This window comes from Athene cunicularia, assembly GCF_003259725.1.
Source record: "Athene cunicularia isolate RWA chromosome 1 unlocalized genomic scaffold, athCun1 chr1_part2, whole genome shotgun sequence".
NCBI lineage: Eukaryota > Metazoa > Chordata > Aves > Strigiformes > Strigidae > Athene > Athene cunicularia.
Genome location: NW_020799092.1, coordinates 13,105,936 through 13,129,435, shown reverse-complemented (window position 1 = coordinate 13,129,435; position 23,500 = coordinate 13,105,936). Strand labels below are relative to the sequence as shown.

The 23,500-nt window shown below is 45.7% G+C and overlaps 1 protein-coding gene across 1 annotated transcript in view; it reads left to right on the top strand.

Moving 5' to 3' along the window:
* Window positions 1–23,500, top strand: part of B4GALNT3 (beta-1,4-N-acetyl-galactosaminyltransferase 3) — a 63,655-nt gene that overhangs the window by 17,486 nt on the left and 22,669 nt on the right. Inside the window, exons 2-3 of the mRNA XM_026862014.1 lie at window positions 21,510–21,613; window positions 22,285–22,362. Of these exons, the coding sequence (XP_026717815.1) occupies window positions 21,510–21,613; window positions 22,285–22,362 (182 nt within the window). The remainder of the gene's footprint in view (window positions 1–21,509; window positions 21,614–22,284; window positions 22,363–23,500) is intronic.

Genomic DNA, 23,500 nt, shown 5'->3' with positions numbered 1-23,500 from the left:
AGTTGTTTTACAAGGGCTTTCTTAAGCTCATTTTGGCTTAATCAAAGCTGCAAGATCTTGCTGTTTCGCTCCACAGATGTTCCTCTAGTTTTCAAATGCTGACAGGCGTGCAAGTACCTGAAGGTGTTGGGCACCTTCATAAAAAAAAGAAACTATTATATCTCAGCAGGCAGAGATCTTAGAGCAAAGAGTTGTCACTTGTTAGCTCACTAAGATGAAAAGAACATTGTTGCTGAAAAAAATAAAGTTTAAAATTCTGAGCAATTGTTAATTCTGAGAGGTTTGTTTGTGCTCCCATTAACCAAGATAATATTGCTAGTTGTCCAGTCACTGCAGGAGCTTCTTAGAGGTTCACAGGGCACAGCAGCACACATACAGCACCAAGGCAGTCTGTCGAGGTCTTGAAATTTCAACCCAGTAACAAATTCTTCCAATTTTTCTGTATAAAATCTCACAACTGAATTGTGTTGTTCTTCCTCACTGATGATGCACATGAGAGGGCCATGTCTCTTTGTCTACACCTGAGGGGAACTCACCCAGAGGGTCTCTATGACATGCTTTGCAGCTTTTGCCGTATTTCCCATCCTGGCACAGCCCATCAGTGCCTGTTTTGGTAACTCTCCTGCAGGAAAGCTTTGATGTGAAGGTCTGTACTGGGAGTTGGTGTCAGTTACTGCTCGCTGCCTCTCCGCACATTGTACTGGCTCCCAAGAGCAGGGTGTTACAGGGACCCTTTCTGCCTTCTCCCAGCTCATGGACCTTCTCTGCCTTGCCTGAGAAGTTTAGGAATTGAGCACAGAAAGAAGCAGGGGTGCTTGTGAATCTATCAAAATGCACAATGTCGAAGCCCCTCTGCCTTTCACTGTGGTGCTGGAGGTGCTGCAGAGAGGAGGCTGCGTTGTCGTGGCCAAGGGAAGTGGATGTGAAGTGGGTGGTGCTGGCTGAGAATGGGTGGAAACAGGGAAATCGGGAATGAATTTAGAACCCAGCCCCCCCCTCCCCCCCCCACTCCGGCTCAGGATATGTTGCTGATCGTCTTTGGGGACCTACTTAAGTCTCCTAATGCTGCAGAAGTGCAAGTGAATGTTACACCTTGTTCCCACAAGACCATTGTCACCTGCTCTTACCCAGTTCCCAGTTTGGTTCAGCCACTGTTCCCACCTAACTTGTCTTGGACAGACCTGCCTCCTGTGCCAGCTGCACATGGAGTTGAGCTACTCCTGTTGCACATAACAATCACGTGAGAAGTGCTGCAATTTAAGACACCTCTTCCTGGCCATGTGCACATGGTTGTCTATTCAATCTGAGGACAGATGCTCTCTCAGGTCATCTGGGCTTCTTGATGACTCCTAGAAACTTCTTCATGCAGCCATGGGCTGCTGGTGGCAGTAAGCAACAGTAACTCTGAAGTACCTCACCATGTACCTAGCCTGAGCAAATTATTACCTGTGCCACAACACTGCTCCACAAAGGTCTGCAGGGAGTCAGGTAACAATCCTGTGCACTTTGCTTGAGGATCTAGCAGTGGTGGAGTAAGAAACTGGGCAATCAGGAAGGAGTCAGTATAGGTAGAGGCTAAACTGTGGTATGAGAAAGGGTTCCAGCTGGACTGGGTGTCAACACAAACCATAATACTTACGAATTTCCAAGCACCTATGTGTATGCTCCAGCAAAAAGGTACAAGCCAAAGGTTTTCCTCTGGAGATTGGTGGCAAAAATCCTACTTGACTTCAAGTAGAGCAAGATGCAGCTTACTGCCGCTGATACTTCGTTGCCTTGTGTGAAGGGGAGGAGGCTGGGAAAGCAAAATGGAGCTATTTCCTTCCCCCAGGGAGTGCTTCACTGCTGCTAGCACAGACTATCAAACCTGTAAAAATCATGCCTGTCCACTATGCAGACCTAGTTGTAGCATTTCAGTGCTGGTTACTTTGGATGAAACCTGTATTCAGATGCTTTGGTCTGACACTGCTGGAGTTGCGTCATTTGGGGGAATAGGCTATAGGTGATACACGTCTCAAACAAGTGAAGTGGCTAGCAGTACTGATGGGGAAGTTACAGAGGAAAAGGCTGCTATGTTTGGACTGTGTCTCCTGGAAGGGTTGCAAAGGGAGCAAGACACAGGGAGGCAGGGAGGCCAGGAATCAATGGGAAATAGCCAGCATGTAAAGTAGGATTAGGGTTGCATGTAGGCATCCAAGAAAAAAACCCTCAGACAGTCAGGGTTAGGGGGTAATGGAAAAGACTAGGATTGGGGCAGCTAGGAGGGGTTAGTCAGAGCCAGCAGGTCAATATCACCTCCAAGATGGATGAACTAACCCATGGCACCCCTTTTGGGATGAGGAGCTGGTGAAGAACTGTCTGCAAGCACGTTTGTACAAGTGTATTTCCTATATGAGTGACCAAATGCCATTGGTTGCTTCCAAGAACCTCATGTAGCTTCCAGACCTTCAGGAGGCCCATGCCTCAGCCAGGCTATTTGTGGTGCACAAGGGCATGGTGACAGCCAAGCAGCCCATGCTGCCTGGATATCTGTATGAAGACAGCACCTGAGGGGAAGGAAGATGTCCATGTTAGCAGCAGCATTTGGCAACATTATGCACTGTAAGGGCAACACGGTGCAAGGAGCTGACCATGGGTCCTGTGGGCCAAGCACAGCTCTGACTTGAGCAGGTGATCCTTGGCAGACATCCTCCTGTATGTGCTAGCACTAAACTAAACCCAGGAGGCGTAATGCCATTTGGCTGCACCCAGCTTCAGCTACTCCACAGCAGGACACCCTTTACTCTCTTGTCCTTTATGCTGTTGTCAAGCTGGGCTGAAATGACTGGGTTTCCCCAGGGGTTGGTTTTAGGCAAGCCCGTACACATCTCCAGGAGTTTCTATAGGAGGGAAGCGTAGGATGCCACAGCAAGTCCTGACTGCAAGAAGTGCCCCACTTCATGTGGATGAACTCACTGGTTTTGGGGCAGCCGGGTTTGAAAGCTGGGCCCTGCAAGTCTGGTTTTGCCCAAAGCTGGCTCTTATGGCCATTTACTGATCAGTCCTTGCAGGACTGTAAAAGAAGTCACAACTTCACTACATGGGCCAAATGCTGTTCTTAAAACCCTGCTCTTCAGGGGAGTTACTCCAGATTTACCATGGCATATCTGAGATCAAAGCCAGGCCATAAGGAGCTAATTAAAGTCAGGCTAGCATGAGATTTGATATGGTCAAACCAATCCATCCTTCACCTGCATAACTGGATCCCTCTCAGTTACCAGAGTTGTCTGAAAAGGCCACAGTGAAACCAGACACTGTTTGCCTGAAACTGAAAAATCCAAGCAGACCTCTTTCAAAAATTGTCATGCACAGGGCTGCTCAGGAATGTGAGCGACCCTGGAGTTACTCACTAGACTGCATGGTAAAAATTGGCTAAGCAACAAAGCTGTCTGCCTTTCTTGCTGCAACTAATCAAAATGTAAGTAAAGGGAGGGCCAAGGGCTGGATCTAAGCCCACAGAAGCCAGTGAGAAGGGCTCCCATTGGGTTGAAGCCAACGTGGTCCAGACCAGCTTTGTTTTAAAAATGGAAGAGAACATAAACAGGCATGACTGAGCACTGATGTTCCCTTGAACCCAGATACATCTCTGAAGCAGAGCAGCTACCTCTGTGTGCCTCAGTGCTCAGGGATATCATGAGTCTGAGAAGGACCAAGGGGAAGGAACAGCAAAGATGACTGAGGCAGAAGAGATTTACTTGTGACAGGATTTACTTGTGTAAGATATGTATAACTACTTTTTTTTTTCCCCCATGAAGAGAGAAGGATTAAAGCTGGTCCTACAGGAGTATTCAGAATGGTTGTAGAAATTAAATCAGTCTCTTGGTTTCCTTCAGCTCCATATCATAAGGGAGTTATGCTGTTAAATAAAAAAGTGTTATTTGTAAAATAAGTCTATCGTGTATGTGCTGAATAATTTCATCATAGTTAATTCAGTGCTGCAGGAGCCAATGATGCAAGTGGCATGGCTGGATTTTTTTTTTTTTTAAGGGTTGGATAATTTTATGACTAATAGTAACACTTGGAACTACTCATGGTAAGAGAAGAGTAATCACAGTTTGTGCTGCAGGGCATAAGCTGACTGTTTGCATAGGTCATGAGGATTATTTTTTTTTCTCCTCTGTAAAGTAATACAGCTAAAGGTACTTTTGAAGGTTGTTTTCTTCTGCCTTCTAAACATTAGATGTTGGCCACTGGTAAAAGGTAGGTTATCTGATGGGATGAACCAATGGTCTGATCTGCTAATTCCTAAATTCCTACGTAAGGCTTTTATTTCCTGCCCAGGGAGGTACTGTGCATATGCTGCGCCTTTTCAGAGAGACCATTTTTTGTAAGATGGAATTAAAGCACCAGCTCTGGTCTCTAATTGAAACCAGCAGCATTCACTAAGTTTGAACCACATCTGCATGCTGAGTAGCCCTAGGCGGGCCTCAGCAGTTTCTGTTCCATGCACGGGAACTGTATTTCTGGCAGAAGCTCTTAAGAGTTGAGTGAAGAAATTGCAATAAATAATCTATTATATTTATTTCACTTTGTGTGTTTGCTCATGGAACTTCCAGGAGCAGATCAAAATCTCCTCACATGTATTTGATGTTGTTTAGCAACAGTTCATTACATGGGCATTGCTTTTTTTTCCTCCTGATTTGGCTAAGGCTTGTTCTTTGATAATCCAGGCCTGTTGTGAATGCTTGTAAGTGAATTAAAAATTGGCCCTCTCTGAGTAAACAAAAACATGGGTTGAAAGTATGTTGGGGTTGATTCTTCCAGGGTGGTTCAATTGCCCGGAAAACCGGGAGAAAGCTACCTTAATTACTGGGAAAATGAGCGGTAAAATAAGAAGTTTTTAATGTTGCTGGTTGTGGCAACTTGGTTTTGTTCTGTTCCTTCCGCTCCTCTAGCTGTACAACCCTGTACAAAGTGTATACAGCTGTGCACACAAACGACCAGCTGGGCAGTTTTGACCATTGGGCAAGATCCCTAGTGGGTGGTGTGGGGTTTTTTTATAAAGAGCAAAAATGAACCTGGCTTGTTTTTTCAGCTTGTGGTTTGCAGGACCATTGGTTAGAAAACATCCTTTTGATTTAAAAACTGAGCAAACTGGAGCAAGCTACTAAAAAGAGCAAGTACAGGATACTGACATGCTGTCCTATATCTCCTCTTTGACTGTAATTGCGTTTTGGTGTCTCATGGGTCCTGATTTAAGCCTGCACATTGGGTTGCTGAGCAAGTGTGCTCTGCTGTGGCTCCTGTCTTGCTCGTGGTGTTGAAGCAGCTGGGATTTCACTAGGGATTTAGTCTTCCATCTCAGGTTCACAAGTACCAGCGTCTTCCCAAATCCTGCTCCCACCAATCCATTTGAGTTCAGTGCTGCATCTTGTCAGATTGAGGAGGGGAAAGGACTTCCTTTGCTGCAAGAAATGTGACCCTACACCGTAAGGATATTAGCACTAAGGGTTCCTCCCTGCCCTTGTAGCAGGTCAGGAGTCAGCAGGGGTGCTCAGTGTCCCTTGCACCCAGCCCTGGCTGGGCCTCTGGGAGTCTGCTGGAATGGTTTAATAGGTGCTTTTCTCATGTCTGAGATGGGGAAGTTCTGAGCGGGAAGAGTAGCTTATAAATTTTTCTCATATGACGTTTATTCTTTTTTCTACCCCATCATTTCTTGTTTCCTTAGCTTTACCTGGGGTGAGGGATGAGTCATGAAATCTAATGGGTTTTCACAAGAAGAGCCTGGAGCACTGAGCAGGGAAGGACCAGGGAGTGGTGGCTGATTTCTTGAGGGCTGTGACGGAGGCAGGAGCTGTCTGTGGCCTCCAGACAGAATGTGGTGGTGCCTTGAGCTCTGATGCTGTGGGAGGCTGCTGGGGAAGCCCCCTCAGTGGAGGTGTCCCCCAGGGCGTGCTGTGCTGGATGGGAGCCCTTGTCCCTCAGCTGGGCCCATCAAGTCTTCTCCACCCAAGGTGCCAGCAGGAGGCCGGGGCAGCTGAGGAAAGCAATGCCATGGCTCACTGACCAACCTTGCTCAGATGGCCACCTGGCCTGGACTCAGCCCTGCAGCTTGATGTGGCAGCACCACAGCAGCCTGGGTGGGTGCTTGCTCATTGCTTCAGCAGCCAGCAGATCGCTTTACGGCCAGAGAAGAGGAGATGTAAGGGAGAGGAGGGACTAGCTATCATTTGTTAATGCTATCAGGTTGCGTTTCTTTCCAGTGCTGTAAGACTGGGGCAGGACTTGCAGGAAGCTGATGAAAGAGGAGACAGAGCTCACCAGGAAACGCGAGAGAACTTGAAGGAGTCTCAGGAGGGTCACTGGGAGATGGGAAGGTCTGGGTGCTCCCCAAAAACTGTCAGAGGCTGTAAGAGTCTGAAAGGGCAAGGGAATGACAGGGAGAAAGAAGTTAAATAAAAAACAGGGGGAGGCCAACTGAGAAGGGATGGGAGAAACTGGACAGTCATCTTGTTATTGCATAGTTGGAAGAAAAAAAGGTGTTGTGGGTTTTTTTTTTTTCTCTTCTGTGATGTTTTCTGTTTGTTAATAATTTAGAGATAGCGTTATGTCTGGGGTTCTTTCCTGTCATTTAAGCTGTTGCTGGGTGAGAGCTTACCTATACAGAGACCCTACCACATTGCTAGCATAAGTGAATTCAAGTTTTATGAAGAAGACCCATAGGAGTTTCTAGGGTTAGCTATAGGGCTCAAATTTAGAAGCATCATAAAAATTTCTGTAGAGTTTGGTGGAAAATTATGTATGCTCTGATCAGTTTTTGTAACTTTCTTTAACAGTCCGTAGCAGGGATAAAGTTGCTAATTAAACTCTTCTTTCATTTGAGACTGCTCAAAATAGAGATGTTCATAAAGGGCATCCCTCCACAAGGGTCACTTACAGCAGCTGAATGCTTTAGCAACAAGATTTCACCAAGGACCTGGGACATGCTGTGTGTCTCGTCTGGTTTTGTGACAGTCATGCTTTTGATCATATGCAAAAATGCATTAAAATGTTACTCTGACATTTCCTAATTATGCAAAGTTACAAACATTTGAAGTTAAATCCAGTGAAGCTTATGTTGCCAGCTTCAGAGATGGAGACATGTAGAGATTCTTAAATGATATTTTTTTTTCCTTCACTATAAAACATTTTTTCTTATTTCTAATGAGGATCAGAGTGACTAGGGGCTTAATTTTTCTGATAGGACCGGCAGCATTCCTGTAACAAGTCCATGTAAGCCTGCGTGTGCAGGCCCTCTCAATCAGACTCTCCATCCTTGTCATTTCTAGTGTTTTAGAAAGTGAGATAATCGAGTCCCCAGTACTCCTGGGAAGCAAACAGATTTGTGTTACTCTCACCATCAAATGATGACTGAAAAACAGCCAGAGAGATCATGCCAGCATCCAGGACATACTCAAATTTCACCAACTGTGTGAATGCAGTTCCATTTGTGGGCTGATGCGTCCCTATTGACACTGGTGCAGTAATGGCTTGTACTTATACCGTATTTAGTCTTCACTGTGTTTGTCCTGTTAGTTCACTGGTGCTGCCATTAGGATTACTGAATTTTCAAACATAACACAGCTGCTTTTCAGGCAGGGTGAAAACCCAGTCTTCACAGTGATGAGGTGTCAAAATCTGTGCTGAACAAACACCTAATATTTCAGTCAGTATTACAAAAAAAGCATGATAAAATTCAGTCAGGCAGCCCAGATCTTTAAAAGCAGGTAAAAATCAAGTGTGTGATAGATGTTGTCTGAGTGTCACTCGGTGTCAGCTAAGGGAGTGAAGACTAAGAGAGCCCTGCTGGGCTGTTCCGAAATAGTGCTGTCTCCATTTCATGCACTATGCCAGGTCTTCCTCCTGGCTTAACTGTTGTCGAGACCCAGGGCAGAGAAGCAAAGAAATGAACCTGGCAAAGGTGAGCAATTTTGGGGTTTTGCCAGTTTACCTGTTAGCATAATGCATTGCAGCAGGACTTTTCTGAATGGATAAGCTCCCAGACAATAGACCGCTGACAATCCTATTGCATCATTTTGGCATCAATTCTCCAAGTAGAAGAGCGTGTCTAACAGTGGCAGCTATGTGTATTATAAAATATAATAGACAAAGACCTAACATCCTGCAGCAAACAGGATTTACATTCTGCTCCTAGTTTTCTAAATCATGTGAAATGCTGGTGTTGTAACCAGGGCATTATTCTGTGGTTTCTTTATTTCAATGAAAAATTGGTATCTCATTAATATAGTAGGGATATGAATAATAAACTTCGCTTACAAACCTCTCCATATTCCTTCTTGCATTCAGTCTCGTCTCTATTGTCCCTCAATTCTCATTTTTCAGGATCACAAAGATTTTTGATCACAGACTTGAAACTCGCTGTGGAAAAGGTAGATTTCTGACAGGGAGGTGGAGAGCACAGAAAGACAGAGGAAGGCTCACAGTCATTTTGCAAACACTGAAGTAGTTACTGTATTGCCATTTTCGGTCGGGCTCTGAAAAGGCACATGTATGGCTTGGCTTAAATCCCAGCACTTGCCCTCGGGACTTCTGCTTCCAAGGTACTTGCAGGCAGATTTTTCAAAAGGACTGAAGTTGTAAACTTTGGGGGTTCAGAGTTATCAGTGTATTTAAATGACTGACTGATTTAAAACTACTTTCACAAATGATTTTTGCCTTGTGTAGTCAACAGACTGGAGTTAACTTGGAACAAGGCAAATAACAGCCCTGGGCTTCAGGAGGCAGGCTTTGCTCTCCTCCATGTTCAGGGTACTGTTTCAAAGAATCCCACAGGAGAAAGTTTTAGGGAGCAGAATAATAACTCCATGCCCCAGTACAGGCAGCTTTTCAAGAAAGGACTGCGGCATCGAGATGGACAGCAATGTGCCCTTGCAGCAAAGACCAACAGCCTCCTGGGCTGCATTAGGTCAGATTGAAAGAGATGATCCTTCCACTCTCCTCAGCCCACGTGAGACACCTGTAGCACCGTGTCCAGTTCTGGGCTCCCCAGATGAGAGACATGGACAAGCTGTAGTGAGTCCTGTCAAGGGCCATGAAGATGACTACAGGACTGGAGCATCTGACATATGAGGAGAGGCTGAGAGAGCTGAGGCTGTTCAGCCTGGAGAGGAGAAGGCTCAGGGAGACCTCATCCATGTGTATAAATACCTGATGGGAGGGACTAAAGAATAAGGAGACAGATGACTCTTTAGTGGCATCTAGAGAAAGGGCAGGAAGCAATGAGCATAAATCAAGCCAGAGGAAATTCTGTTTAAACATAAGAAAAACTTTTTTTACTCTAAAGGTCATCAGACATTGGAACAGGTTGCCCAAAGAAGTTGTGGAGTCTCTGTCCTTGGAAGTATTCAACACCTGACTGAACGTGGCCCTGTACAACCTTCTCTACGTGACGGTGACCCTGCTCTGAGCAAGGGTTCAGACTAGATGATTTCCAGAGGTGCCTTGCACCCTCAGCAAGTCTGTGTTTTTGTATTAGCATGCAGAAAAAATAGATTAAAAGAATAATCAAGAATGGACTGCCCTTCCCATTTGTGGAACCTGGGAAGTCACAGGCACACATAATCTTCATCTCCATCCCAGGAGACCACATCAGGAACATTTCTCATTAAAGTGTATAGCTTATAAACTGTACTGTAGTGTTTCAGGGCACCAGAGCTGAGGTCTGATGCTCTCCTAGGTATGTAAAACCTTGAGTTTTGAGAGTTACTGGTGCCAGAGGCACATAAGGGACAGATGATGAACACCTAGTCCTTTGGCAAAATGCAGTAGAGAGGCCAGCTGCCTTCACTCGCCTTCAGTTTTGGCAGAACTTGCTAGAAATGGGTATTTTGATATATGTGGTTAAGTTGTATAAAGCAGTACACTCACACCATCATGGAAAGGGAATGAATTTGAACTGAGTCGGAGCTTAGTAGGAATCACACCAGGAGCCTGTGGAAAAGGTCACTAAAACATAGCAAAGAGGCTGAGAACAGAGTTTGGATGAAATCTCAGGTCAGCCTGTAAATAACCAATGTCAGATGGCATTTTCATTGGATATTTATTCTGGAGCTGGTGCAGGAATTACTGTGTGAGTTTCCCGTGCTGAACTACACAAGAGGCAGATCGGACAGTTGTTATGGTTTCATTTGTCCTTAAGTTCATTAGGCACTTGCTGGATGAGTTCTGGGCAGTAGGAACACCTCTTCCTTCACTTATGGAAATTTCCAATGTGTTGGAAGGAAAATGAAAATTTTTTGATCAGTCCTCACAAGCTACCTTAAGCAGTTGGCAGGGTGATTTTAATGCTCTGGTAGAAAACTAGCACAGTTAAATATTCCACTGAAACAGGATAGCTCTGTAAGGCATGCTGGCCCAGCTCCAAGGCAACTAACCCGGCTGTCTCCTTCTGGGTGAAGGATCACCTCCTGGAAGCCCTCAGGAATGCCTGCTGGTGGCAGGGATTGCTTGTGGAGAATGGGGCCCCCACAGCAGCATTTGGCTGGCCCCTGCAGTCTGGGCTCCGAAAAGTTCAGCTGTGTCAGCCTGTGAATGGCTCCAGGTTTGTTTTCTCTGGGACAAAGAGTGGTTCCTGTGAACTCCTCCTGCTTCCCACTTTCTTACTGATTTTTGTCAAGTGTGTTGCACGGGCTGGTTTGAGACCCAAAGCAGGACATTGACGTGGGATTTAGTCAAGAAAGAGGACAAACAGTATTTCAGAAATTGGTATTTTGGAATTATGTCATTGGGTAAGAGCTCTTTAAAGAGAGTTTACACAGCCCTGATTCTTTCCCATAGCAACCCATGTTGTGTAAATAAAGCTGACCCAGAAGTGTCTGTGCTTTGCAGCCCTTTCCATTGCACAGCATACATTTGCTTGGAGGCAGATGCCCGAGGGGAGGACTGGGCTTGTTTTGTCCATGTGAATTTTGAGTCTGTGTCTTGGAGGACCTCGAGTGTGCTCTTGTCCCTGTAGTACTCTGAGGCTTGATACGGTTTTTAAACATAGGTATATAGGATTTTCCATAACATATCAAAAGGTCCATCTTGCATGTTTGCCCTGACTAGCAGTCAGTATCTGATGATGATTCAGAGGAAATCTGTTACAAATTGCACCTTTGCTAAACAGAGATGGTGGTGTTGGTTTGAGAGGCACATGCACAGTTCCTCCACAAAGAAGGATGAAGGCTGGAATTTAGGATTAGAGGCCAGATGAAGCTTTGGGCTTCGATTTGGTGTTGTCAGCATCTGATGAGAAATTTCACACATTCTTGAAGAATATAATGAAATTCCAGTTTCTTTTTGCTGCCATTTTAATCAACATTTGATCATATGTAAACCTGAACCAGAAGCTGGAGTTTTGAATTTTGAATCAGAATCATGGAAATAAACTTGTACATGGGGATTGCATCCAAGTTCCTGAAATTCTTGGAGTAGTTTTAGAGACTCATCCAAAATCCATTAGCATTAATGGAAGGACTTCATCTGACTCAAAATTCAATCATCAAGTTGTTTCTAATCTGACATACCTAGAAAGCAGTACCAGAGTAGTACCTCAACCACTGCAGTGTCAGTTCCTCTTTGTTATTTAGAATACTTCTCTGGTTATGATATTCATCAGTATGCCTGCTTTTGTTTCCAGCTCAGCATAGCTGTCAGATAACTGTTGTGTTGTCCCACATTTAGGGGTGTCTCTGTCTTCAGGGCTTTGTTTGGTGTCAGAGAAGGGTGTCCCATGCAGAGCCCTGGGAAGACCAGTTGTTCTGCTTCCCTCAAGAACATAGGCAAATGAAAATAATTTAAATCATAAGATACTTCTAGAGTGGCCTTCAAGAGTGTCAGTTTAGCTTGCTTCCTTGCCTCAAGGTTGGGTCAACCCTACCCGCACTGTTTCTGGCAGATGTGTGTCTAGCCTGTTCTTTATCTTAATTCCTCACTGTCTTTAGTCTCATCTGTAGACTGCCCTAGTCACCACTGAAACTGATAGCGTAAGGTAATAATTTTGTTTCAATGCTCACAGAGACCATGGAAACAATACATTTCAGCGGGAGTGAATTACTGCCTTTGAGATAAATTCAGGGAAAGAAAATGGCTATAGCAGCTTTGAGTGAAATGGCAAATAGAGAAATAAATACGGTGTGGGGTTTTTTTCATAGAGGCAGTGCATGACATTTTCCACAGCACAGAGTTCCACAAAATTTGACTGAAAATCAAGCTGCAAGCAGATGTTTTGGGAATGTTGAATCTACATGGAAGTGGCAAGCTGTTGAGTCTTCAGGAAAATCCTCATCCAAGATAAAAGAAATAATGCATTAGCTATTTTTGGTAAAGCAGTAACAAATGCTGACTTGAAGATCTGTTGCACAGTTGATGTTCAGCTTCACATCCTAGACAGCTCCTGCATATAAAAAAAAAAAACAAAACCAAAACCAAAACAACAAACCTCTTGGAAAGCTCTTTGAGCAGTCTGTGTGCTGCAGTGTTTGGATCAGTTGAGAAAAACGCCCTTACCAAAGCTTTCTGAAAGCTGCATGGATGACCTTATTGAACTTTCTTGGGCACAGTTTTGTTGCAAAAAGAAAAACAGATGGCAAAGACTGCTGAGCATAAAATTGCCATTTGCTTTCCTTATTTATTTTTGCAGGTACCTCCCTGTGCTCAAGGAAGGGAAGCTGCATACATATGTTGCTGTTTCTTATTCATTTCATTTATTCAGATACCATGGACATCAAAGCAACAGATCGGTTCATGGTTGAAAGCATTTAGAAACCTGCTTCTTTTTGCAAGAAGTCCTTACTGCTGTTAATGATGATGCTATACATAACAAATAAAAGTGGGCAGGAAGCCTCCCAGGTCTGTCTCCAAATGCGGTGGATATGATTTGCTGCACTAAGCTGGTGATATATGGAGGCAAACATTAGCTTTAATTAACTTGTTACTGCAGTAGAACAAGTCTTTATTGCCTCCTGTGTCTCTTAAGGGCATGGCTTCACTGGTGCCTCCAGGTGAAGGGGAGAGTGCCATGGAATACCACTTTCAGTGATCACAACCAGGTGGAACATCTGCTTTTTATGCTAGTCACTTTGAGGGCCAGATAAAATTTTTTAAAGTTGTTATTATTTTTATGTAAAAAGCAGACTATATGCAGAGCTGCAGGGTTTGAGTCAGCAGCTGAGGATGTGGTCACTGGGAGTGAATTGGTAGAAACCCATGTAGATGTTCCAGGATTAAAGGTATTTTTGTTCCAAAAATCATGTCGATGTTACCATTTACCAAAAAAAAGAGGAGTGGAAAAAGAACAAAAGCATGAAACTGGAGTCCACGAAGTAGCAAATTGTCTTGATCTGAAAAGCAGGAACAAACCCCAAAACTTAGACATATACCAAAACACCTGATTCTGTGTTCTTCTGTCAACCTGCCATTTTTTCCAAGCATCACAAGTATTGTAGTTCAAGCAAACCAAGCATCTTGATCTCCCATCAGTAAATAGTTTGATGCAAATCACCTTTTAAAGACAATGACTGGTAAAAGCCTGGCTTGGTAAATGCAATACTGTGATGTGTACTATTCAAATACCCTTAATCTTGCTATGACTGGAAGCAGCTCTTTTTAACACCAGATGTGGCTGTTTTGAGAAATCTGTTGCTGTGCATAAGGATGTAAAAAGTGAGAGACTTTGCTATTGATGGCATTATCTTATGAGGAGGCAGATAAAGAGTCAGCCTGTGTGCAGCACAATGTCTCGGGGACAAGCATACCATAATTGCAGGACAACTGCCATGCGTTCTGTAAATTAAAGAGTTGAACTTGCCAGCAGTTAATGATTTTAACTGCACAGCTATTATGGCTGTAATATTGAAAGCATATTTAATTATTTAAAAGCTTCTATGTGTGTTTCATATGGTTAAGATGACCCATGCACTACTGTGAAAGTAGCAGAGTAGAAAGCATTTCTTCCCCCTTTGCTGTGGAAGTTAGCAGTGGCAAAATCATGGTCTTTATCCTATGTTCCTAAATACAGCAGCGGATGCTGCTCTTCTCAAGCTTTATTTGAATCAGTGTTGCCTCCTCCCCTTGAAAAAGAAAATGCCCTGCTCTTTCCCCTTCCCCAGTCTAATCCTTCAGGGCTCCTTGCAGCAGGGCTCCTGCAACTTTGCAGAGGCAGGAGAGAGGAAGGTGAGGAGGGATTAAGTTGCAATGTCAGAGAGGTGAGGATGGGCAGGAATGGACGTTTCCATTGCTCTGGGCCCCTGTTGGCTGTAATTGCCCCAGGCAGGGGATTACATCTGGGCAGCCAAAGCTGTGCCTCTGTGGCTGGGCACCTTGGCTGGCTGCAGGCCGTAGCCACCCTACCACACTGACATCAGGTCCTGAACCTTCTCTGCCTTCAGCTTGACAAGTGCCGATAAGCAATAGTTTGCAATTGTTTTAGTCTAGCACACACTAGGTTGAAACACAGGCATTTCTGGAGCTGACTGACAAGCTCAGCCCCATAATTTTGAAGAATAGTGCAGCTGAGAGCAATATCATGGGCCTTCTTAGTGAAATCCCGCAATGCATCTCCACGTGCATATCCTTGCTGAGCTTTCAGGAGGCAGGCAGTACTTGCCGGATCATCTTGTGGCATAGGTGTATTTCATGATTAAACTAGGGCAATGGAAAATTTTAGTGGCAGATGCAAGATTTCAATTTTATCTTCCACAAAGCAGGTTAGTGCCCCACACATTGCTTATCAGTTCCTCCATTCCTGTATGAGATACATTTCCTATAGCTAGAGGGCAAGAGCAGCAAGGTATTTCTTGGTGGGTGAGTCTCGAAGTGAGACTGCATGAGTGTCCTGCATAGTTATGTCTGCTCATTTTCCTCTCATTCCTGAATGCAGTGCTCTGCCTTTTCTTCCATTATACTTCATGTACTTTTAATGTTCTACAGTTTATTGTCAGAGTTTGCAGACTTATGGACAACAAAGTCATGCAGTTTCACAAAGAAGTGAATCAGAGTTGTAACTGGAGGAAGAATGAAGTCATTTATGTCTGCACCACAGTCCCTCACTTGTAATTTATACCTGGAGGAGATAGTTGCAGGGTTCTGCACTAACCAGAAATTGAAGGGTTTGCTGGACTCCCTCCCTAGCACCAGGTTTCATGACTTCTTATATCCTTTTAACTCCTAAGAGTGTTATTCTGATCTAGATCTGAGGGCAAGGAGTTCACTGTTTTCTGTCTGTGCCTTTTATTAACTTAAGTAACCAGAGAGACTCTCTTGGCCCAGATCTATGCTTGAAGGATTTTTTTGGTAGTTTCTTTGGCACCCTGTTTGTGATTCATGACTGGACATAACCTTCACTCACCCCTACATCCAGTAACCATTTGCTGTTTCTTTTCACTTTGTCCTTCCCCCATATCTCTGTAGGAGGTCAGTTTACACCTCATCTTTATGCTTTGTACCCTTGGTGTTGTGGGGCTGCACACATGTGTGTGTGGTAGACCAGGAGGTGGGTGTTGCTTCCCCTGCAGCATGGCACTAGCAGTAGGGGTTTGCTCTGGTCAGGGTGCATGAAAGGCATGTCAGGATCTCTAAATACCCTATTCCCCAGAGCAAAATGCAGCACTGTCTTGGCCAGGCGGCAAGGAGATGGCCACTATCAGGCTGAAGCCACAAAACCATGCTGCCTGGGGTGCACAGCACAGTGTGGCAGCTTGTCCCCATGATCTCACTGGCCAGAAGTATTTGGTTGCTGGACCATGGCCTTGCTGCCCATGATGCCCAGTGTCATGTGGCGGGGTGAAGGCACTGCCGGTGCACTGCCTATGTGAGTAGGGTATAATCTAAATGAGAGTAACTGGGGCAGGAGGTAGATTTGAGGTTCATGTTCAGGGCAGAAGCTTTGATGTATATGTGTGTGAGAGATTGCAAATAGCTCCTTGAGTGAGCTCCTGTGTCATGTTCATTTTCAAGCAACCTTTCCCAGCATCATTTGGACTAATATGTTTCCAAGGCACTTAATGCTAATATTTGGGGGTACTGGGTACTGCACCTGCGTACTTGTTCAGCCAGGAATAATACTGGGGAAGACCTCAAATCACATTGAAGTCCCATGGGATAACAGCAAGTTGAAAAAATTCAACCAGGATTAGAGGAGAAGGGTTAAAACATTATGTCATGCAGAGGAGTCCGTGAGCACTTCGGGTAATGCAGTTCAGGTAAATGAAGAACAAAATCCTGCTTTGTAACTTCCATTTTTTTCTTGCCTTGTCCCTGCAACAGAAGAGGAGGTGGATAGTCTGGGATTAGAAGGAAAATGCTTTTGTGTAAACCAGCCTGTGAACCTGCTGTTTCCCGAGGCTGCCGAGTGAAATCATTTAGCAGGGGTACAAAAGGGCTGGATACCATGTGGGCGTTAATAGCATTTGCAGCTATGTAAGCAGCAGTAACAGCAGAGTAATCAAATCTGATCCTTCAGCGGGGAAGCTGATCACCTGAGTGGGTCTGGGATTTCCCCCTTGCACAATTGCCAGGTACCTTCACGGGCTAATTGAAATGTGGAGTGCTGGCTGGGGCCAGGAAGGCACGACAGTGGCTTGATGGATCTAATCTCGGAACAGACAGAGCAGCTCTGGTCATGCTCCTGCCCTGAGGCCTGATAGCTCCCTACGTGCTGCTTGCTATCTGGCTATCTGTTATCTCTGGCTGTGGTTTTCTGTGGTTTTATTTTTTTTTCCTCTCGAGCCAGGCTTCAGGTGCATTGCTCTGACAGAGTCATAACTGCTGGATGAGATCTCCCCATCTAAACTTGCTGTTCCTGCAGCTTCCTTCACTGACTTTTAACCTGAAAGCAGTAAAAAGCATAGCTGAGAAGAGGCAGACGTAGCCCTGGGCCTGACCGAACCCAAGACAAGAAATATCTTCACCTTATTTCCTCTTGTTACAGCTTTTCTGTTCCTTGATGGTTGGTCCGCTGGCTCTGCAGGCAGCTGGCTCCAGACCAGATGCTTCTTAGGAGGATTTCTGCTGTAGGATGCAGCATCTTTCTCATCTTCCTCTTCAGTCTCTTTTCCTCTTCTTTGTGTCCACCTGCCTCTACTTCCAGAAGCAAGCTCAAGTTCTGAGGGCTTCCCATCTCGAGTTCAGAGGGGCAGCTGGGGCTCAGCCCCGGTGGGCATTTGGGTCCTCAGCAGGCAGCAGAGAAATCTGAAGAAGCACCTTCACATTTCTGGGCAGTGGCTGATCCCCATGAGGCTTGAACCTTGGACCACCAGTGCACAAAAGTAGAAAGAAAGGTGGATCTCTGCTTGTAGAAAGGAGGTCGGCCAAGTGTCTGGTTGTAGACATAGGGAAAATGTCATGGAAGTTGGAGTGAGGATAAAAAAAGCAGTTTGGGTGCACTCTGTGCAAAACCCCTGTCATTGCCATGAATCTGTCTGCCCTTCTGTCCCTCCATGGTGCCTTTGAGAACATCTCCTTGCTCATCAGGTCCCTCTCAGCACAAAATTCTACAAGTCTCCCCATCCACTATGCTCTGGTGCCAGCTGCACCATCACAGGCAGGGATGGTGAAGGGCCAGGTCTGATGTCACACCACGTGTGGTATAACTGCAGGTCACTGGAAGTATGGATACTGCTCTACCCTGGCTACAGTGGCATCCTCCTCCCTGGGGTCTGTGGTGGTCCTTGCGTGGCCACCAGTCAGCTTGGTTAGGCAAGCTGGCCCAGCAGAAAGCAGTGTGCCTTTCTTTCCTCTGTGCTGAATTTTCGGTGAATCACTGCCCTGAACCATCCTCTGTGGCTGTGGAGAGGCTGGTCCTGATGCCAGGGAGGGCGAGTATGTGGCAGCAAGGCTGGCAGCTGCTTCTGGCAAGCTGTGCCTGCATCAGGGTTACCTTCTTGGAGGTATTTGGGGTGAAAAAATAGCCTTGGGAAAAAAACAAAACAAAACAAAACAGTGACCCAGTGTGGTTTGGGAAATGGTGGGAAGTGCTTCGGGAAGTGATGCCCAAAAGGGAGAACAGCCAGGCTGGTGTGTCTGTCTGACAGGCTAGTGGCAACAAAGCCTGATCCAACGTCTTCGGCTATTCACCTGGCTGTGCTGTCCCACAGCCGCTGTGCTGTCCTAGGCCTTTGATTTCTGCCTTCACGGTTTTTTGCTTTTTCCCTTCCTAACCAGAACCGGTTTTGTAGAGGGGCTGGAGCAAAACTATTGAAGCTAATAGTTCTGGCATTCCCTCTTAGTAATACAGAAGTGTTTGCTGAGGTGTTTTAGTTCCTGCCTACTGCTTTTTTCCAGCCATATTCTTGTTGATTTTAAATAGCTGTCGTGAAAGTGCTTCAGCCAGCTGGGCTGCTGAGCAGTGCTCATGGAGAGCTCAAAGATGGGCTGAACCCTCTCTCCAGTGCTCTTGCGACAGAGCAGTGGATGTAGCCAAAGGGCTCTGCTCTCCACCTGTCATGCAAGAGGGGATATCTGCAAGATGAAGTCTTGAATCCTGTGGCCTGTACTGAGGAGAAAACCTCAGTCAGCAGTTGGCCTCGGCAGGTCTTCTAGCTGTGCGAAGCTGGAAGAGCTTTTTCTCTTTTCTATGGCTCCTTCCCTCCTTCTAGCGAGGAAAGCATGGACAAAGCCAGGCCCTTCTCCAAGGGTGCCCCATGGAGGTCCCCAGGGGAACGCCAGTCTTTTGAGAAGGAACTGGAGAGCCAAGAACTTTCTCTGAAGGGAGTATTTATCCTATTATTTTCTGAAAATCATTTCCTACCACACTGGGAAATTAGCCTGCCAAAGTACAAATTACCCAGCAAGGAAATCACTACCTCCAGATTAATTCCTAGCTGTTTTGTCTCTTCTGTGTTTTGCTAATGTAAGTGTTAGCTAAATATTTGTACAACACAGAAAATTGCCCGCCTTTTTTCTCTTTTCCAAGGGTCAGAGAAGTGTCAGCCATTGGCACTTGTGTACAGCCAGGCTTCTGTGTTTGCTGTAAGGCAGGCTCTGTGCCAGCCGTGCACAGGAACTGAAGTGCAGACAAGCCCAGGAGTCACCACGGTGAAGTGACCGGCGCGGCCGGCTGTAGTGGCCAGCATCCTCTTCCCAAGAAAAGCGGATTCCTGACACTTCGTCCTGAGTTTACTCCACAGAGCAGTGAAGTCCTGAGTTTAACAATTAAAAAAACCCTGCTTCTCTTTGTGTCCTCCCTCAGTGAATCTCCAGAAGTAAACTGACTTTTCTTGGCTTTTTAAAATTTTATTCCTGTTTTATTTGGTTCTTCTGTAATTTAGCAAGTCCCTCTCTTGGGCCTCTCTTCTGGAAAGAAGTGTGCTCCCCTCTCCCACTAGTACAGTGAGCCCTTGAAGTAATGAGTGCTGAATTTCATGCCAACTACAAGGTCTTTTTCAGCCCCACTGCAAGTGCAGCCATGAGTCCAGATGCAGGACACTCAGAAACGTTGGTTCCTACCTCATTGCTCTCAATGAAGTAGAAGCTCACCAATTATACATTATTTTATGTGAAGACACAAGAATTTCTCCTCTTTCCCATGACAGTCAGTCCCTGAAGCATGAGATGTTGCTTCACTGCATTAATTAGGTTACTCACCCAGAGTGTCTGACTGAAAAAGCTTCTGCAGAAGATAAATACTGATGTTGATGTTTTTACTCATAAATGCATAGATTCAGATCAGAATCTTAGGGTGGGAAGACCTAGATCAGAAATCTGTGGCTGTTCAGCATCTGACAGGGCCTGAATGAAACCCACAATCTAAACCAACGCTCATGTCAGGAAAGAAGGACACCCTAGTTGCCCGAGTCTTGCCTCTCAGTTGCATCTCTGACTACTTACATTCACATTTTCCACATTTCTTGCACTTTCTTTTCATTAATTGTCCCCTTTTTTCACCACATCGTAGGAGGTGGCTTCTACATCTTTACTTTCTGTTCTCCTCCGCCAGACCCCACAGCACCCGAATTCAGGAACAAGTAGAGGCAGTTTTGCAACCCTGTTTGTAGATTCAATAACAGGGCAAGAGCTTAGCACAGCCAGGGAGGGGGATCTGTGAAAGAGGTGTTTGTGAATTCTAGATCCTGGGGTTGTTTTGGGTTTGCCTTGGCCTCTGCATAGCTCAGAGATGTTTTGGAGCTGAACTAAGTCATGTGGCTTGTAAATGCCCTCTCCAAAGCAAACTGATAGAGCATGCTCCTACTTAAGCCACAGTGAGTCTCCTGTGCTGCTGGGTTGGGTGGGCTGGGTGAAGATGGGTATGCTGGCTCCAAAGCAGTACAGGTTTCCCCAGTAGCGGGCTGTGCTGCCCCCTCAGAGCATGTCCCTGCCACGGCTGGCTGTAGGAGCAGTGCAGAAGGCTCAGACCATCTGTCTCAGTGCTCAGACTTGAAGCTGTCAAGATGGTTCCCTTTATATACCAAGGCAACCAACTTCTCTGGACCTCCTAGAGCTTTGGGGATGATTTCTGTTTCTGAAAAAAATGGGAAGAGAGCGTGGCTCTTCTCTCTGATACATGGCTATTGGGCTGGTCTGCCACCAGCCTGGGAGAGGCAAGTGCTCACAGAGGTTTTGGAACTTGTGTTCTTTGCAGTTAAGCTATCCTGTGGTGTGGGCACAGCACTGAGCTGCTGGCAGGTTAATTAGTTGGTGACTCCATGCCAAAACGTTTAACAGATCTGAAACCCTCATAGTCTGAGCCACCATAACATTGCTGGGAGGTGTGAGCTCTGCTCACCAGCACCGTCTTGTTAGTGATACAGATGGTGGTTACAGAGAGCTACAAAATTATTCTGCACCTGCTTATCTTTGTCCCTCTTAAACCCAGGAGGCCAATGGAGTTGTAGAAGGAAACCAGAATTGATCCTGGCTCCTGAATCAAGCAAACTAGGAGAGGAGGAGGTGTCAAATGAAATTGCTTTGAACCTGGAAACTGACTTCACTTAAATAGCGATATCCGTAACCACATCACTGCTAATACTTTAGGCATTCCAGCTGTACAGCAGGTACATTCTTTGCTGTCATTTCCTCCAAGAAAAGAAGATTGAAAGCTTTTATTGTGCAACTAGGTGCATATTCAGAATAATAGTCTTTTGATGATTAAACTGATTAGTAATCTGGTTATTGTCTTCTTTTTCTTTGGGATGGCTAGTTAAAAAAATTTGATGTTCTTTAGTTTGACTAATGAGATTATCTGAGGGGTCTACAAAGAAGTTCCTAGTCCTGTGGGGATTAATGAAATCTTTGACATGTATTTTAGAACTATGATGAATCTTTAATATAACAAATTAATATGAAAGATGGAAGAGCTTTTAAGGAAGACAAAGGCCATTTTTCTCTCTGTGTCAGTCTGCCAGCTCTGAGTAACATAAACAACTGGTCTCTGCTGGACTATTCCAGAGTGTTAGAGGTCTCAGCCTTGTAAAGGACCAGTTCATTCTGGTAACTGCTGCCGCTTCTTGTTTTAGCCTGTACTCTTGACATCTCTTTCTGTTTCCTCTGCGCAGGATACGAAAGCTGGAGAGAGCTGGCTAAGGCTCTGGCAGACACAAATGTCCCAGGTGGGGACCCAAGCCTTCAGTTTTACTACCCCCAGAAGCTGGGACACCAGGTGAGGAGGCTTACGTTGTCTTCTGAATGTTTAGAAGGGCAGACCTTCCTTTCTCGTGCTGGCCCCAAGAGACAGCTCTCTCTTCACGCAGGACAGAAAGAATGCCACAGGGCAAAATCTGAGCTGCCTCACAGCAATGTGAATGTACAATGACTCCACTGTAGTCAGTTAAGTTATTTCAGGTGTACTGAGCCACAGTGGTGGGGTGAAGCTGTCTGGGTATGTGGCACAGGAAGGTAGCACTCTAAGCAACATGGAAGCAGAAATGAAAGGTCAGGAGAGAGTTTGTGCCTCTCTAGTGAATCACATCTCGGTACTGTTGCCAGAAGGAAGTGTTGGAAGAACTAACTATTGTTTGGAACTTTTTGGAACAAGGGTGGGGGAAAAAAAAGGGAGAATGACCTAAGTTTTAACCTTTTGTTGGCAAACAGTTACAAAGTACTGGTATCCTTTCCCCTCAGTAGTTCACCATGGAAATTTGCTGTCAAAAAAGCCAGGGAGCATTTTCACCCCACTGTGGCCATGATAACTGGCCTGTCCTTTGGAAAGGGAGCTTGGGAACTTGCTTTTTTCCTCCCATGTTCTTGTGACTAGGTTTGAGCCCTCTTGTATAAGTATCAGTGCTGGGTCAATTATCAGATTAATTTGACTTTCCTCTACTTGTATTTCAGAATCAAGAGCTGCAAAGGGGTGGAAGAAATAAATCAAATTATGCAGCTGTGGACAGCCCTGTCCGATGGATGCTAGAGGTTGGTGCCTTTCTTCGTTGTTTTGCATAAGAAAGCTGTAGCTAGAGACCTGTGCAGGGAGAACCCAAGGCAAGGACCTCTGCCTGGAAGGTCATTTGCTTCACTAGAAGTCCATTCCCTATCACCCCCTCATGGCTTAATGACACTTACAGACCTGAGTAATCATCTGGAAAGACAGGAGTGTCCAGATTCCTGGTAATTTGTCATCCCTACCAGCCATCAAGGCACCAAGCACCCACCCACAATACCCTGAGAGCAGGCAGACTGCTACCTTCCTGAAAGGTGAAGTTTATTCAGGACTGGAAGAGCATAGAGCCAAGCATTCAACAAGCAAATACATGACCATGGCACGCAAAGTGTCACTCTCTGCTCTTGCTCTGGCATTTACTTGCTATGCCACCCCTGTGTGTCATACATAGAGATTTCTTCACTTCAGTGCCACTTCTGATAAACAGAGACCTTTGCTAGTGACCCTTGAGGACTGGGGTAAACATTCCCTTTGTTTCCTTCATGCCTCGTTTATTCTTTCTTCCCCTGTTCCCTTATCTCGCCATTCCTCTTCAGATAAGAGAGCAATGTAGCCTGCAGATAATGATGGGGACACCAGCCAGGGGGCATTTAGTTAATGGAGTCAGCTCACTAAATTCCTCAAGGTGATTAGAGACCTGCACAAATTAGAAGGGCCTCTGTGGCTCCCTTGGGGAAGGAGCAGGCTGCTGTCCCTGCAGGGCACAAGATGATCACTGCTGGTGGAGGGAAAGTGCATCATGCTGAGCAGTTTAGGTCCCTGCAGCATGAGCTAAAGCTTTCCTGGAAGCAGCCAGCACCAGTCACCTTCCAGTGCCCAGAACCAGACCAGACCATTGATGTGTTCTGCTGTACCGGCTCTGGTGAGTGCCAGTCCCAGCTGGAGCTTGGGGGCTCCCTCTGGCCACAGGGCCTTGCAGGCAGCCTGCCGGTGGGGCTGCCTCCCAGATGAGCAGCTGATGGCAAAGAGCCAGGGGGATGTCAGGACCAGGTGCTGTCACACTGTCAGGTGGAGTGTGGCAGATGCACCACGAGAAGACTTTGAGTCCTGGGCCTTACAGATACCAGACTGGGGAGCTGGCTTGGGTGGCCTTGTCCCATCCTGCCCTTC